The sequence below is a fragment of the Oryctolagus cuniculus genome, chromosome 17 (genome assembly GCF_051225735.1).
Source record: "Oryctolagus cuniculus isolate XC-2025 breed Fujian yellow rabbit chromosome 17, ASM5122573v1, whole genome shotgun sequence".
NCBI lineage: Eukaryota > Metazoa > Chordata > Mammalia > Lagomorpha > Leporidae > Oryctolagus > Oryctolagus cuniculus.
In genome coordinates this window covers 59,385,853-59,402,341 of record NC_142883.1, presented here as the reverse complement: position 1 = coordinate 59,402,341, position 16,489 = coordinate 59,385,853, and the positions used below count along the sequence as shown (strand labels likewise).

The following is a 16,489-nucleotide window of genomic DNA, read 5'->3' as shown; positions in this document are numbered from 1 at the left end:
GACTTCTGCAGGAGAATTGGCTCCTGCTGTTTTTAGCTACTCAGCTTTAGGGGTTTGTTTTAGCAGCTGTAGGAAGCTGGCGTGTGTGGCTGACATTCCTGAAGACACTCAGGAGGCAGATGCGGGTGTGCACATACCAGACTGGGGCTCTGCACCTGCGGATTTGGTACTTATTGATCTGGTTCCAGGACATGCCCCCCCAAGCCCCTCAGATGCTAAATCCTCCAATGCTCTAGTCTTTGAACATAAAATGGCATAGTATTTAAAAATTTTTTTTTGTTTATTCATTTGAAAAGCGGAGTGACAGAGAGGGAGAGGGGAGAGGAGAGAGGGAAGAAGGGAGAGAGGAGAGGGGAGAGGGAAGAGGGGAGAGGGGAGAGGGAGAGATATCTTCCATCTGTTGGTTCATGCCCCAAAAGACCTCAACAGCAAGGTTTGGACCAGGCTGAAGCCAGGAGCCAAGAACTTCATCCAGGTCTCCCATACAGGTGGCAGGGGCCCAAGTACTTGAGCCATCATCTATTACTCTCCAAGGTGCTTTAGCAGGGAGCTGGATCAGAAGCAGAGGGGCAGGGACTTGAACCAGCATCTGATAGGTGTTCCCCACAATGCTGACTCTGCAGAATACTTACATATAACCTATGCACACCCTCCTGTGTACTTTAAACCATCTTAATTACTCATAAGACCTAATGCATGTAAATAGTTGTTATACTGTGTTGTTCAGAGAGTAATGACAAGGAAAAAAGTCTACGTGTTAAGAACAGGTGCAATTAAAAAAAAAAAGGTATTTTCAATTTAGGGTTGGTTGAATTGCATGCAGAAGGTCTGACTTATGATGAAAGGTAGAAGCCCCAGCTGTGGATGAGAGTTCTTCAGCAAAGCAGGGAAAAGTGAACAGAGAACAGAAGCAAGGGACCTGGATCGCACAGCACGTTAGAGGCTGCAGGAGGGAAAGGTGTGGGAAAAGGACAGTGGAGTGGGCTTACAAATGCAAAGGCTCAGAACTAGGGGAGGAATCTTGCTCCTCCCTGCCCATCTTCCTCCACTTGACCCAGTATGCCATTGCCAGGATTGCTTTGAGGAGTGCACCAGAAGTGGGGAGGGGGACTGTCCAGGTGAGGGTTTGAAGACAGAAGGGAGCCCAGGCTAGGAGAGTCTTAGGGACTCCATGGGGCCAGGACTGGGAAGAGAGGATTTTGCTTCAGGTGTAAAATTTAAGGGAGTACCAAACCAAAACCCCCAACACCAACTTAGTGGTAAAGAAACTTCCATCTAGGGGCTGGCGCTGTGGCATAGTGGGCTAAGCCTCCGCCTGCAGTCCCGGCATCCCTTATGAGTGCCAGTTTGTGTCCCAGCCACTCCTCTTCCAATCCAGCTCTCTACTATGGCCTGGGAAAGCAGTGGAAGATGGCTCAAGTGCTTTGCACCCCTGTGGGAGACCCAGAAGAAGCTCCTGGCTCCTGGCTTTGGATCAGTCCAGCTCCGGCCATTGCGGCCATTTGGGATGTGAATCAGTGGATAGAAGACCTCTTTCTGTGTCTTTCCATCTCTCTGTCTGTAACTCTGCCTCTCAAATAAATAAATAAATTTAAAAAAAATAATAGTACCTGTCTTTTGAAGGTGAGTTAATACCTGTCAAGCACTTTGAATGTTACTGTTAGTGCTATGTGTCAGTGATGGCCATTGTTCTGTTTGTTTTATGGCCTGCGGGAAAAGGTATTTTGGGGGTTGACGAAGCTGACTTCAATGTCTTCATCTCTGAATTTGTGATGCCCACCTATCTACTCTCCTCCCCACCCAACACCTGTGGTACCCAGGCTGCCGCTCTCACACGAGCTGTGCTGAGCAGCATCAACCCCACCCTGGCCATGACAATTCCCCCATAAGATCCAAAATTCAGATTCAGAAGTCCTGAAACATCTAAGTGAGGATAGGCAGCTTTCTTCTCCTTCGAGCACAGATGGTACGGATCAGAGAGACAACAGCGGGGAGGGGTGGTGACATGAAGCACGTGTCATGATTTGCGTGAAATCTACCCAGTAGCAAGCATTTTGCAAACGTGAAGAGTAGGCTTCTTGGAGGTGAACTGTCTAGCACTTGGACTCCAAGGCTAAGTTCCAGGGTCATGGCCAAAACCTTCTGTATTGTCAGTTCTCCCCAGGGGCCCATGGTCAGGGGTCAGGGAGCACTGCGTTGGAAGTACCTGAAGCTGCTACCAGGCCTGGTGCAGGCCTTCTGGGGTCTGGCTAGATGGGCTCAGTGGGTCTTTGCTCCTGTAATGGGGAGTACAATTCCACTGAAAACCTCCTCCATTCTCCCTGTCCCCTTCAGAATGGGATGTAGACACAGGAAAGTGCCTGAGGACATATAAACACAAAGACCCCATCTTGGCCATCAGGATCAATGACACCTACATCGTGAGCAGCTGCGAGCGAGGGCTAGTCAAAGTGTGGCATGTTGACACGGCCCAGCTGGTAAAGGTGAGAGGGCAGTGGGCTGGAAGTGGGGAGGGTGGGGTGGTGCTGGTGGGGACTAGACCATCCCACAGCAGTTGGCTGAAGCAGGGAAGGCTCCATGGTGGGGGAGTGGTGTCATTCTGGCCCAGTATAGGGGTCTACTGCCCACATCATAACCCACGCTGCCATGGGGTTGGTGGAAGAAGGCTTAGCTTGGCTTACGTGGGCCTTTTAACAGTAGCAGAGTATGTTGACTGCTTCTAGATTATTCTACCTTGACTCTGGCATGTGTTGAGTGTGTGAACATAGCACCCTGCCCCCAAGAAGGAAACACTGGGGGATGCATCAATGAGCAAACATTTTCCCCTCCTTATTCTCTAATGAAGTAAGAACACCAGCTGTCTTGGAAGTGACTTGGAGGAGCCTTAGCCCACTTTCTGTTGTTGTAACAGAATACCTGACATCTGATAACTTATAAAGAAATGAAGCTTACTTGGCTCGGTTCTGGAAGCTGGACAGTCCCAGAGCACGGTGCCAGCATGTGCTTGTATGTGGTGAAGGCCCTCTGGCTGGGCCATGACATGGCGAGAGAATCAGATGGGGAGAGGGAGCCAGCGAGCCCGAGAGAGCTAACTTTGATAACAAGACCGTTCCATGAATCTCTGAGTGGATTGATCTGTGATCATGGTTCATTCATGGAGGCAGAGCACTGCCGACCCAACCACCTCCCAAAGATGCCGCCTCAAAATATCATTAACGTTTGACTCGGAGGATTGAGTCTCCAACAGCGTCAACTCTGGGGCACACACTTAATCCACAGCCGGCGTTCACAAAGCATGTTCTTGCCGCACTTGAAAGCCCTGGTCTGAGTGGGTGGTAGTGAGAAAGCATTTTGTGCCAGGAACACAGATCACTGTGAGAAGGGCTGGCCTGGCTTCCCACCAATCTTGAGACTGCTGTAGAACCAGCATTTGCAGGCACAGGGATGGCCCTGGTGCCCTCCATCCAGGTCAAGTCCTGGCAAGGAGCTGGGTTGGAGTAGTTTATCCTTTTGATAGCAGGGACAGTGGCAGCTGGTCCTCCTGGGTTCTCTGGGTAGATAGGGCCTGCCCCAGCCACAGATCCAGCAAGAATAAGGCCTCTCTGATTTCCTTCTTCCTTAAATAGGGGGAGAACAAGAGGAGAGGGAGAGGGAGAGGGAGAGGGAGGGGGAGGGGGAGGGGGAGGGGGAGGGGAGGGGGAGGGGGAGGGAGAGGGGGAGGGGGAGGGAGAGGGAGAGGGGGAGGGGGAGGGAGAGGGAGAGGGAGAGGGAGAGCAGGGACTCCACTGGCCTTGAAGAGCAGGAGAGGAGTCAGCTCAGGGACAGACCAAGTGATGGAATCAAGAACTGGCAGAGAGTGGCTTTGGGGTTCACCTACAGAAGCCTCTAGCCTTGACTCCTTGTAGGAGTCAGTCTGAGTTGCAGAGGGGCTGAGAACAGCGGCATTGTTTTCTTGCAGACTCTCATAGGCCATGAGGGAGCCGTGAAGTGCGTGTTCTTTGACCAGTGGCATCTCGTCTCGGGAGGCAGCGATGGCCTGGTCATGGCCTGGAGCATGGTGGGGAAGTATGAGCGGTGCCTGATGGCCTTCAAGCATCCAAAGTAGGTGTTGGTGATGCCAAGTCCACCAATGCGGCATGGCCACCTTCCACCGCCAGAGCTTAGACGGCCACCTTTGCCACATCTGTCCCTTCTGCTGCCTGCTGACCCCATGTTCTCTCTGCCCCTTTCTCATTTCATCCATCTGTTACCCACATTCTGCCTCCCCCATCTCCTCTGTTTGGCCATTCTCCTCTTCTATCCTCTCTTGATTCTCTTGAGAAATAACCACATTAGATTTGAGGGCCAGTGTTGTGCAGCCAGTTAAACGGTGGCTTGTGACGCCGGCATCCCACGTGAGTGCCGGTTCGAGTCCTGGCTGCTCTGCTCCCAATCTAGCTCCCTGCTAATGTGCATAGGATAGCAGCAGAAGATGGCCCAAGTGCTTGGGCCCCTGCCACTCATGTGGGAGACTTGGATGGAGTTCCTGGCTCCTGGATTTGGCTGGGCTCAATCCTGGCTGTTGCAGCCATTTGGGAAGTGAATCAGTGGATGGAAGATCTCTCTCTCTCTCTCTCTCTCTCTCTCTGTCTGTCTTTCCCTCTCTTTCACACTATCACTCAGCCTTTCAAATAAAGGAAATAAATCTTTAAATGGACTTAGAAAAGTTACTGAAATCTTACACCTAAGCTACCCATGATAAAGTCATCTCTCTTACTTATCAGACTTACAAAACATCTCAAATAATACCAATTCCAGTAAACTTAAAATTATTGGGATTGGTCTTTATCTTAGGAAGCTAGTGCTCAGAGAAGCTTAAAATGGTCCAAAGGGTTTAAAAATAAAAATAATGAAAAAAATAATAAAAATCATGAAGAGCTTTTGTTTTTTTAAAGGAGCCTATACTTCCAAGTCTGTGGGTCAAATTCGATTCCAGGATAGCAAATGGACTTCATTTTACAGGGCAGTTCAAATTTAGTGGTGGTGGCTGCTTGGCGGCAATGAAGTATTCTGAGGTCACAAAGGGGCTTGTTTGGAAAGGGCATTGTGGTCAGTTAATGGTTCTGCCATGGTCACGGATATCCTAGGCTGCTCCAGTGCAGTCTTAGGCAATTCCAACAATGCTTCTTCCCTTGAGTGTGTTACAATTAAATGCTAATCTTGATTGATTAAAAGAACAAGTGCATTTTCCAGGGGACTTATCTGAGGATACTGGTTTTGTAAGTTATGGCCATAGATTTCCTTATAACCTCATGGGAAGCTTTTAAAAATTTATTTGAAAGGCAGAGAGAGAGAGAGAGAGAGAGAGAGAGATATCTTCCATCAATGGGATCATTCCCCACCTGCCCACAACAGTCAGGGCTAGATCATGCTGAAGCCAGGAACCAGGGCCTTCAACCAGGTCTCCTATGTGGGTGGCAAGAACTTAAGTGCCATATGCCATCACCTGCTGCCTGCCAGGTACATTAGCAGGAAGTTGGATTGGAGGCACAGAGTAGCTGAGACTCAAACCAGCACTCTTATATGGGATGTGTGTCCCAAGGGGTCGCTTAACTCATTGTGCCACAAGTCCCATCCCCCTCATAGGAGGCTTTTCTGCAGGCACACTGGTCTTGAAGGAGGATATGTGAATACTGTTTATATTTGGCATGTGACTGCCTTATTGATAGGTGACAGAGGCCCAAGCACTTGGGCCATTGTCCTCTGCTTTACAGGCTCATCAGCAGGGAGTTGGATTAGAAGTAGGGCAGTCGGGACTTGAACTGATGCTTATATGGGATGCCGGCATTGTAGGCCTTGGCTTAACCCACCACACCACAGCTGTCAGCCCCCGGTCTAAGTTACATAAAGAGGAAAACTCTTCTACCACAGAACCTCTGTCTCAGAGTTGGGGTACCCAATAAGCCAACTAACTTAATGCTTAGGGTAGCAAGGTTATTGTATTTCTATCTCGGAAAAAAAAATAGAATGTTGTTGGACTTTTCAAATGTCTGTTAGGACCTGGAAAAGTCTTCATCTGGCCCTAGGATCTGACAGAGGCTAAAGCCTAATGGTATGGCATGGATGTCATCCTTTTAACCAACTGTAGCAATGACCACCCTCTGAAGGCATGAGCACTCGCCTTCCCAACAAATACATATTGAATACACACTATGCCCTAGGTGCTGTGTGAGGTGCTGGGCATGCGATGACAAATAAGATGTGAGTTGTGCCCAAGAGAATGTGACAGTATACCTGAAGGTTGTGTATGAGCGTGGGTGGGAGGAGATAGAGATAAGTCATGGTTTTTATGGAGTGTGGAGCTCATGAACTAGACTGTAGATGGACTTTTTCTTAGTCTGTTTTCTGTTGTTGTAATGAAATACCTGAAGCTGAGTAATCTGTCAAGTGGTTTATTTAGCTCACAGTTTTGGAGGCTGAAAGTCTATGATCAAGCAGTCTCATCTGGTGGGCCTCTGGTGAGGACCCCCTGGCTGCATCACAACATGGTGGAGAAATGGAAAGGGAACTAAGTGTCTGAAGAAGGGGCCAAGTGCATGGGGGTGGCCTTGCTTTGTAAGAACTCATGCATGCAGGAACTAACTGGAGTCCTATGGAAACTACATGAACTGCAGTGATCTAACTACCTACTACTAGCCCCCCCCCCTTTCTTCTTCTTCTTCCTCTCCCTCCTCTTCCTCTTCTTCTTCTCCTTTTTAAGATTTATTCATTTATTTGAAAGGCAAAGTTGCAGAGAGAGGAAGAGATACAGAGAGAGGTATTTCATCCAATGGCCATAATGGTCAAAGCTTGGCCAGCCTGAAACCAGGAACCTGGAACTCCATCTGGGTCTCCCATATGGGTTGCAGGGGTCTAAGTACTTGGGCCATCATCTGCTGCTTTCCCAGGCACATCAGCATGGAGCTAGATTGGAAGTTTAGCAGCCAGAACTCCAATAGGAACCCATATGGAATGCCATTACCACATGTATTGGCTTCATTTGCTACACCACAATGCTGGCCCTGGGCGCCACTTCTTAATGGCCACCACCTACTCAACACTGCCTCACAAGGGACTGAGCTTCTAGCACAAGAACTCAACAGCATATCCAAACCATAGCAGACTTGATTGGATGAGGAAGGCAGGATCATTATACTGGCTTTGCAGATAGAATCTAACAAATTGGTAGCATCAAATTCAGTTTTTCAGTGTCATGAAGAGGAATAGGGGTAATTACACTTTTCTGAATTGAGCACAGGGAGATGTTGCTGGAGGCTCCTACCTGGGGACACTCATAAATGTCACCCCTGGCCACAGTTCTGCTGGAAGCTGTAAAGTTTGTTCGTTTACTTAGATAATGAAAGCACTAATCTAATAACAAAAAGAAACTGTCCAAATGTTATGTTTTTGCTTTATGTAAAGATAACTCTTTCCTCCTTAATTTATTTTTTACATGATTTTTAAGAGAAATCAAAACATTAAATAAACTTCAGCAAGATTTGTAGAAGCAAACAGCCAGGAATCAAACTGCAAGAGAGAAACATGATCATCTATACATTGTGCCTCTGTGACCAAATTGCAGGAGAAGTAAATACAGAACAGGAAGAGATGTCTTGAGCGTAGGTGGCTTACATTCAGGATTATTAAACAATGGCAAACCCCACTTCAAGGATAGCTATGGCCCTGGCACCCAACCACGCACAAAACACCCCAAACCACCAAGAAACCCAAGGCAGAAGGCGGGCACTCCCTGTCACTCTGTTCTCTTCCAGGGAGGTGCTCCACGTGTCTCTCCTCTACCTCCGAGTCATCAGTGCCTGTGCGGATGGCAAGATCCGCATTTATAACTTCCTCAACGGGAACTGTCTGAAGGTGATCAAAGCCAATGGCAGAGGTGATCCTGTGCTGTCCTTCTTTATTCAGGGCAACAGGTGGGTGGTAGGTGTGGAGGTCAGAACCGTGAGCAATTCTGTTTGGATGACTTTTTTTCCCTCCCCTCCCGGACAGCAGTCTTGGATTTGCTGGCGAGAGGAGAGAGTGTGCAGTGCTTCCCACTGTTTAGAAGTAACGATCTTGTGGGGAACCAATTGAGCTTTACACAACACTTAGCAATCAGAGTTCATTTTGATTCTTAACCTGTTCTAGGTGTTAGGGGAAATTATCCAGTGGTGCACCATAGCTCTTCTAGGAGAGCCATAGTTTGGATAATATGCAGCCACTGCTTGCTCATTGCTCATGCGTCCAGCTGCCTGGGAGTTCCATAAGCTGTCTCTGATGCCCACTGCTGATGCAGAGACTTAGAGGAGGGTGGGGAACCGCAGTAGCTGGGGGTGCTGTTGGGGAGAGTTGAGCAGGTGAGTTTATAGAAACCTGTACCATGACTGATCTCATTGCATGAAGGTCCTCAAGAAGGTCATGGAAAATGCATATTATAAAAAACTGTGCATGGACTTCAAATTGTTTTTGCACCAAAAAAAAAAAAAAAACCTTATAATTACATTTTCCAGGACTTTTTTTTTTTTGGAAATACTCTTGTATATAGAATTGTGCTTGTTATATAGGAACAGGTTCAGGGTGATGTTATGTGGAAATAAGCAAAGAGCATTAACTAATAAATTCTACCTTGGGCTCTCTGGAGACCATTTAATTTTCATGAACTGTATTGCCTTCCTTTAAATGAAACCTCATTAATACTATTTAACATCTAAAAAGAAAAAGGGTGTGGCTGGTAATAAGCTTGATAAAATAAAAGATTTCAGCTATGAAGCAGTAATACTGTAAAACAAAATCCACTCTGATCTTTTCTCATTCATACAATCCAGAGAATGATGATTTCCTTTTGGTTTCGATAAAAATGTCTGAAAGAAATTTCTGATTGGAATGGTCCCCCTAAATTCCACTCTGGCATTTCCAGCCCAACTAAGTCACTTTTCTGGAGAATGTATGCTCACAGCTAAGGTCCTACCATTGTAGCCTTTTGGAGCAGAAAGGAACATGAATCTTTTTTTTTTTTTTTTTTTTTGACAGGCAGATTTAGACAGAGAGAGAGAGAGAGAGAGAAAGGTCTTCCTTTTGTTGGTTCACCCCCCAAATGGCTGCTATGGCTAGCGCACTGCGTCAATCCGAAGGCGGGAGCCAGGTGCTTCCTCCTGGTCTCCCATACAGTTACAGGGCCCAAGCACTTGGGCCATCCTACACTGCCTTCCTGGGCCACAGCAGAGAGCTGGACTGGAAGAGGAGCAACTGGGACAGAATCCAGTGCCCCAACTGGGACTAGAACCCGGGGTGCCAGCACTGCAGGCGGAGGATTAGCCTAGTGAGCCGCAGCACCAGCTAGGAACATGAATCTTATAAATGACAGCAATGTGGAAGCAGTGGATGCTAGGAGGCAGTGCTAGGGGAGCAAGAGGGCAAGTGCAGGAAGTTTGTCTACTTGGGCATAAAAGTGGGATTAGAGAATATAGAAATCATCCTGTTCTGTAAAGTTCAGAGGTTCTGCCTACGTCTAGGTTATGTCCAGAGCCAGTGTAGCGACAGCATGAAGCAGTGTGGGTTCTTTGTGTGTGTGGGGTCAGTGGAGAAGGGGCGGTCTCCCCAGTAGAGAGTTTTCCTCATTCCCATCACACCAATAGAATCATTGGGTTTGGAAGCTGTGCTTTCAAAATAGGGAGTGATTTTCAAGACATCTGCATGCAGAGTCCCTAAGCTTCTACCTTGGGAACCTCAGGTACTTGAAACTCACTCCAGGAACAGAAATTCATTTGAAAGTATTTTAACTTGAGAAGCAGAACCATCAGAAGCCATGTATCACATTTATGTTTACTTGTTTATTTTTTTAAAAAGAAAACAGTTACAAAGCTAATGGCCCCTGCCGCATGGCTTGATACCCACCTGTCTGACCCTCTGACACCTGGCCCTAGCCTGTTTGTGTGGTCATTACCTGGGCATGGCCTGAGGCTTGGCCAGGACAGTAACTGCCCTGCCTCCGTTGGTGGCCTCCACACTCCTTTTGTGGGCAATCTTGTTGTTTTGGTTTCCAGGATGTTGATCAACACAGAGAGCAATATTCTCATGTTCCAGTTTGAGCCTGTAAAGTGGCAGTACTCCACGGAAAGAAGTAAGTCGAAGAAGAATAAGGACAGAGAGGAAGACAAGGAAGACAACGGTCTCATGGACGCCCTGTCCAAGTCAAGCACTCAGGTTCACAGCCTGCGGGAGTCTGCGTCCAGTAAACAAACCGTGGCCCAGGACACTCTACTGAATAAGCCCCACAAGTCCCGTGTCCTTATGAAGGCAAACAAGGTATCTTCAGGTAAAGGAGCTAAACTTTTTCCAATAGCTAAAGGGAGATTTTCAAGACCTAGATTAGAAAACTTATTAGAACCTTTGTACAGAATATAAGACTGGTCTTCATACTTGCCATTAAAACAAACAGAACAAGCTACCCATACCTGCTTACCCCTCAAATCCAAACATATATGAGGGTATCTTCACATATTATGAAAAAACTATGTATGATTTCAAAAATTTTTTGCACCAAAATTTATCTTTTTATTCCATTTTCTACAAACTCTTTGAAGACTCCCTGCATTATATAACTGATTCCTCAGGACTGAAGACAAAAAGTTACTATAAGCAGAATAATGTTTTGTGCAGAATGCATTATCTTTAGGCCTCTGAGAGACAATATATGCACCTGGAAAATATCAGTTACAAAGCAAGTGTCTGTGTGTGTGTAAGTGGGCATGCAGGCATAGCCTATACCATTTATATGACGTCCAAAGAACAAATTATATGTAGCAAGGCCTCTTCCTTTTTTATGTTTTAACTTGCCCTATATTTGTGAAGTTGGGTCCACAGATCTATAGAGAATACCAATAGATCATTCCCAAGCATGTCACACTACAAGTGGCGGGTTGTCCCTGGAGGAGAGGGAACCAAGAGTTTTCGGTAATGCTTCATGCTTGATGATCAGTGGGAGAAGAGGATGAGAGAGGGGATTCAGGATGTAATCTAGGTCTTAGACTGTAGATGACCACTTAGTTTCCAGCACAATTATCAAAATGATGATATTTTTGCCTGAAATCCAGCTAAATTATCAGTCACATAACTACTGATTATAGAACCAGGATGCCCCTCCCCATTATTTAGACTTTGTTGAATTATGTAATGACTGTCATTTCTTTCTCATTCTTAATTCAGTCACATTAGCAGAGGAACGTCAAGGTCAAAGAAAGTCAAAATCACCCAGAAAAGATGTCAAGAAGAGAGCTTATCCTGTTAACAAGGAAGCAAGTGTCCACGATGGTGGGCAGGAGACTGTGGAGGCAAAATCCGTGGCTGGAGATAAGATGAATGGTGATGCTTTATTCTGAATTAGTGGCAAGATCCAACCTGTGCTCCCTCCTATTTTTCCTTCCCCTCCTCTCCATTTTGTTTTGCTTCTCAGTAGGCTGATATTCTTGCTTATTTTTGAGAATTCAGAATGAATAGACTGCCTGACTTCTAAGAACAACTGGTTTTGTTGTCTGCTTTCTGCCTTAAGAATCTTTCTAAGATTTGAGTTTCCAGTCTTGGGCTCCCAGCCTGCCATTTGGCCTCCTCCTCACTTCCTGGGCTGTTGAGCCAGCAGTATGACTACGGGGACAGCAGAAGGGAGAAGAGGGACTTGGGGCTGGTTTCAGAGAGACTTTAGGGGGTTCCATAAGGGAGGAGAGAATGTTTGAGGTGGGTGCTATGTATGTGAGATGAGATAAAGGAGAGAAAGATCCAGGGCTTTTGAGACATGTTGCTGAACATCATGCCAGGACTGTCTCTTTGCTATTCTTAAAGGACACTGATAAAAATTGTAAATACCTTTCAAATATTTTTTGACTAGTATACTTGTGTTTCTTTGAAACAAACTCCTTACAGACTGGTTTCAAGGTGAGGGAAAAACAGTCACTGTTTTTTGTATGAGGGCCATCCCAACACTGGGCATCCTTGTGTATACCCATGTCTGTGTATCTGTGCAGGTACGCGTGCAGGGCACAGTCCTAGGACTGAGATAAAGAGAACTGCATTTAAAAACTAGAAAGATGGCCGGTGCCGTGGCTCACGGCGGCCATTGGAGGGTCAACCAACGGCAAAAGGAAGACCTTTCTCTCTGTCTCTCTCTCTCACTGTCCACTCTGCCTGTAAAAAAATAAAAAAATAAAAATAAAATAAAATGTAAACAAGATTGAAAAAATAAAATCTCCTTTACTACCAATCTTAGGTCCTCTTATCAAGAAAAACAAAACAAAACAAAACAAAACAAAAAAAAAAAAAAAAAGAAAGATATCCACAGGGTTGTCCTTAAAAATGCTATTGATTTTCATTCTCACTAATGATGTAGGAGAGTTTTCGCCCCACCAATGCAAACTCTAAGTGTTGTTCATCATTTCGTACCTACTTATATGATAAGTACAAGTGGTGTTTGCATTTCTTTAAGGTTGGTCATTAACAAACTGAAAATGGCCAAGCACATAATGAAAAAAATCCATACTATAGAATATTATTTCATAGCTAAACTTGTGTAATGATGAGACATATATTGACTTGGAAAGAGAGCCACAATATGAGGCTATTTCAAAAAGTTCATGGGGAAATGGAATTAGAAGATAAGCTTATTGGGGTGCAAAAAATGGAAATCCATGAAGTTTTTACATAGTACACATTTTTCATGAACTTTTAAAAGTTATTTACTTATTTGAGAGGCAGAGAGAGGGGGAAGAGAGAGAGAGAGGGAATGAGAGAGAGAAAGGAAGAAAGACACACAGAGAAAGATCAATACATACATATATAGAGAGAGCTCCCATCTATTGGTTCGCTCCCTAAATGCCAGCAACATTCTGGGCTGGGCTGGGCTGGGCTGAAGCCAGAAGCTGGAAACTCAATCTGGGTTTCCTTTGTGGGTGGCAGGAACCCAGTCACCTGAACCATCACCGCTGCCTCCTAAGGTCTGCCTTTATAGGAAGATGAGGTGGGAGGAGAGCCAGGTATTAAACCCAGGCATTCGGATATGGGACACAGGTGTCTTAATTGGTGTCTCAACCACTAGACCAAACACCTGCCCTGGGGGTTTCCATGAGCTTTTGAAGGTCGGTCCCTCTTAGGCTAGGATGTCCCCCCACCCCCCACCCCCCACCGTGCGTGCGCGCACAAACACACACACACACACACACACTGGGGCTGGCACTGTCACACAGTGGTTAAACCAATGCTGTGATGCCAGCATCCCATATTGGAACTCTGTTTTGATTCCCAGCTACTCTCAGCTTGTGATCCAGCTCCCTGCTAATGTGCCAGGAAAGACCACAGATGATGGCCCGAGTGCTTGTGCCTTGCCACTGACATAGGAGAACCAGATGGAGTTCTTGGCTCTTGGCTTTGTCCTAGCCTAGCCCTGGTTGTTGTGGTCATTTGGGGAGTAGTTGAAAAAATCTCTCTTGTTTTCTCTCTCTCTTTAATGTTCTGCCTTTCAAATAAATACATCTTAAAGATTTTTTTTTGCACCAATAAAAAATATTTTTCCCTGTGAACTTTCTGAAGGCCCTTTGGATGTTATGTGAAAAAGGGACAAGTTTGTGCACAATGAGCTCATCACAACCCCTTTTTTATAAATGGAAAACATTCTGTGTTTTATGGGTTTGAAATGAGAGACGGCTCTGACATCTAAATTGCACCTAATTTTTATATGTTATAATAAAATATAGTTTAAAAAAGTGAAAGGAAAAAATTTGAAGTTTCATTCCACCCTCGTGTGTTAAAACACAAGCATCTTTGAATAAGATGCTTTTATTTGCTGGTGTGGCTTGGTGTAGAAACAGGAGTGGGGAATGTCCAGTCCACGGGCCATATAACGCTTGAGAAATCATTTGGTCTGGCCCTACCAAGGCAACTGCAGGCAGGACTCGGAATTCAATAAACCTACAGCAGGCTCATTTTTAAGTTGATACTTTTGTATTGCCCATGACGGACATCATAAATATCCCAGGGGCCCTTGGCAGAGAACAGTTCCCCATCCCTGGTGTAGAGGGTTACCTGGCAGTCAATGAGGCAAATGACACCTACTTTTCATGACTCAGAAGACGGTAGTGCTTCTCATGTCTCTGTGAGTTGCAGGAACTGAAAAGCCCACATGGAAGAGAGAGAACAGATTGGCTCATTTGCAGAGATGTGTTTGTTAACTTCATGCTCTCAGGCACCTGGGAGGTCTTAATCCTAAAGCAGGGAGCCTTTCACTCTTGTCAGTGGCTTTTGGACCTGCTGCTCCTGTTCAAAACATTTGGGTGACTCTAACTTTAGGAAGTTCCTTTTAGTCATGTGGTTGATATTTTTGCGTTACCCAGTGGGTGACATATTCTTCGAAGGCACATTTGGTTTTGAGAAACAGCCAGGATCATTTGGAGTGAAATCCAATTACTGAGGTGGAGATCAAACTTCGTGATACTGTTGTTGAAAACGATAGCTATGTCACTAAAAATCAGGAGCTGTTTTGTGTCAGCCATAAATGAGATGTGAAGGTCATTCCCACAGGGACATTTCAGAAATGTGTAGAGCCCTGGAATCACAAGTGTCACCTTCAAAATATGCAAGTCCAGAGACTAATGCACATTTGCGACAAGTACTAGCATATTCATTAAAAAACTTGTCTTGTTAAATAATTTTTCTGGTATCATCATTTCTGATATCATCTTGCTACTGCTCACCCTGTAGCAAGCCCATTGGACCACTAAGACCCCAGTGTGGCTTCATCTTCATGCCAGTGTACTTAATATTTTTCAAAGAATGCTGACTTTTTGTTTCCTTTTTTTTTTTTTTTTTTTTTTTTTTTGCAGAAGCAGATGATGTGCAGAAAGTACCAGAGCAAGGCCAAGTGACAACTCCTGTAGAACCAACCTATCTCCAGAAGAACAAGCCCTGGAAAACCCCCATGTCGCCTGATCGGTTCCTCCTGACTGTCAATGCTTTGCAGCAAGCCCACAGTTCCGGGAAATTTGCTTACCCCCACAGGCCCCAAACGCAAGTCATTGATGCCTGGGGACCTTCCATTCCATACCCAAGGAAGGTCCTGAATTTCAAAGGGAAATCAATCCAACATGCAGTAGATCAGCTGAGAGCCAGCAATCCTCCCATGGACGTGCAACAAACCAACATTCCCCTGGAGATCCAGAAGCTGCAGCCCAACTTGAAACGATCTTTGCACAGCCCCCGGGTCCAGTCCACCATCCCCCAGCCCATGATTATCCGCTCCAAACTCTCCAGCAGCTCCCGGCACGAAGGTCAAGCGACCAGTTCAACTGCAGGGCCAGCGAGCAGCGTGGGCCCCCTGAGCAGTAGGCAGGTTTATAAACCGAGCAGCATGGTAGCGCCTCAAGTGGGCACGGCCACCCTGTCCCTCAAGAAAGAACGGCCTCGCCTGTGCATGACCCTTGATCCCCTTAGGATGAACACTGAGTTTATGCTGTTGACCGTGAAGGAGGAGGAAGAGTACAAGGAAGCCAAGATGAAGGAGTATCAGACTTATGAGTCCATTGGAGTGGTTGACCTGGGAAAAGCCAGCAGAGCTGCGTGGATCAGGAAGATCAAAGGCCTGCCCATTGATAATTTCATAAAAGCAGGCAAAATCGCAGCCCCTGAACTTGGACACAACATATTTATCTAAACCAGCCTTGGGAAATGACAGTGTCTTACAATAAACAGAAGGTCAAGTGGATTGGTTTTCTGTGTGTGTGTGTGTGTGTGTGTGACTGTTCCCTGCAGTTAGTTAACCTGGGAACCTTTTGTTATCTTCTTATAAACCAAAAGGTTGATCTTCTCAAAGTAAGAAAACAAAAGGAGCCTGGGAGAGATTGGCATCTGTATTTCCACTGGGAACCATTCAGGGAGACTCAGGGAAGCCCGTTTCATTCGTGGGGGATGGGGAAGCATCCGCTGGAAAGTAAGATACCACTCACCGCTACCATGCAGTGCTATCAGTTCTTCCAGCAAACGAAGGGATGCGGCTGCTTCAGGATCAGGCCTTGCAGTCTCCTGGTATTTTGGCATCGAAGCCTAATGAAGCTCACTAAGTTGTTAAGAGCCTAAAAGGGGAGCCCTCAAAGGACCTGGCCTATTGCTTTGGAGAAATGCTTTTTGCATTTCTTCTTCTCAGGGCTAACTTGTGTGGGAGAGAATTAAATGCATTCATCTTCTCTACAAAGGAGGCTACTAGTATTTTTTTTAAAAAAAGATTTTATTTATTTATTTGAGAGGTAGAGTTACAGACAGTGAGAGGGAGAGACAGAGAGAAAGGTCTTCCTTCCGCTGGGTCACTCCCCCAATTGGCTGCAATGGCCAGAGCTGTGCCGATCTGAAGCCAGGAGCCAGGTGCTTTTTCCTGATCTCCCATGTGGCTGCGGACTTGGACCATCTTCTACTGCTTTCCCAGGCCACAGCAGAGACTGGA

The 16,489-nt window shown here is 46.0% G+C and overlaps 1 protein-coding gene across 5 annotated transcripts in view; it reads left to right on the top strand.

Annotated features, from left to right (window-relative positions):
* FBXW10B (F-box and WD repeat domain containing 10B) overlaps window positions 1-15,757 on the top strand; it is a 34,869-nt gene extending 19,112 nt beyond the window's left edge. For 3 of the 5 annotated variants that reach the window (XM_008270697.5, XM_089318422.1, XM_089318421.1), the window contains 6 exons: window positions 2,335-2,483; window positions 3,959-4,101; window positions 7,791-7,949; window positions 10,059-10,330; window positions 11,221-11,376; window positions 14,880-15,757. In XM_008270697.5, the coding sequence (XP_008268919.3) occupies window positions 2,335-2,483; window positions 3,959-4,101; window positions 7,791-7,949; window positions 10,059-10,330; window positions 11,221-11,376; window positions 14,880-15,706 (1,706 nt within the window). In that variant the 3' untranslated portion in view covers window positions 15,707-15,757. The remainder of the gene's footprint in view (window positions 1-2,334; window positions 2,484-3,958; window positions 4,102-7,790; window positions 7,950-10,058; window positions 10,331-11,220; window positions 11,377-14,879) is intronic. The other 2 variants (XR_016224334.1, XR_011383679.2) reach the window with 2 other exon arrangements.
* Window positions 15,758-16,489: the final 732 nt, after the last annotated feature.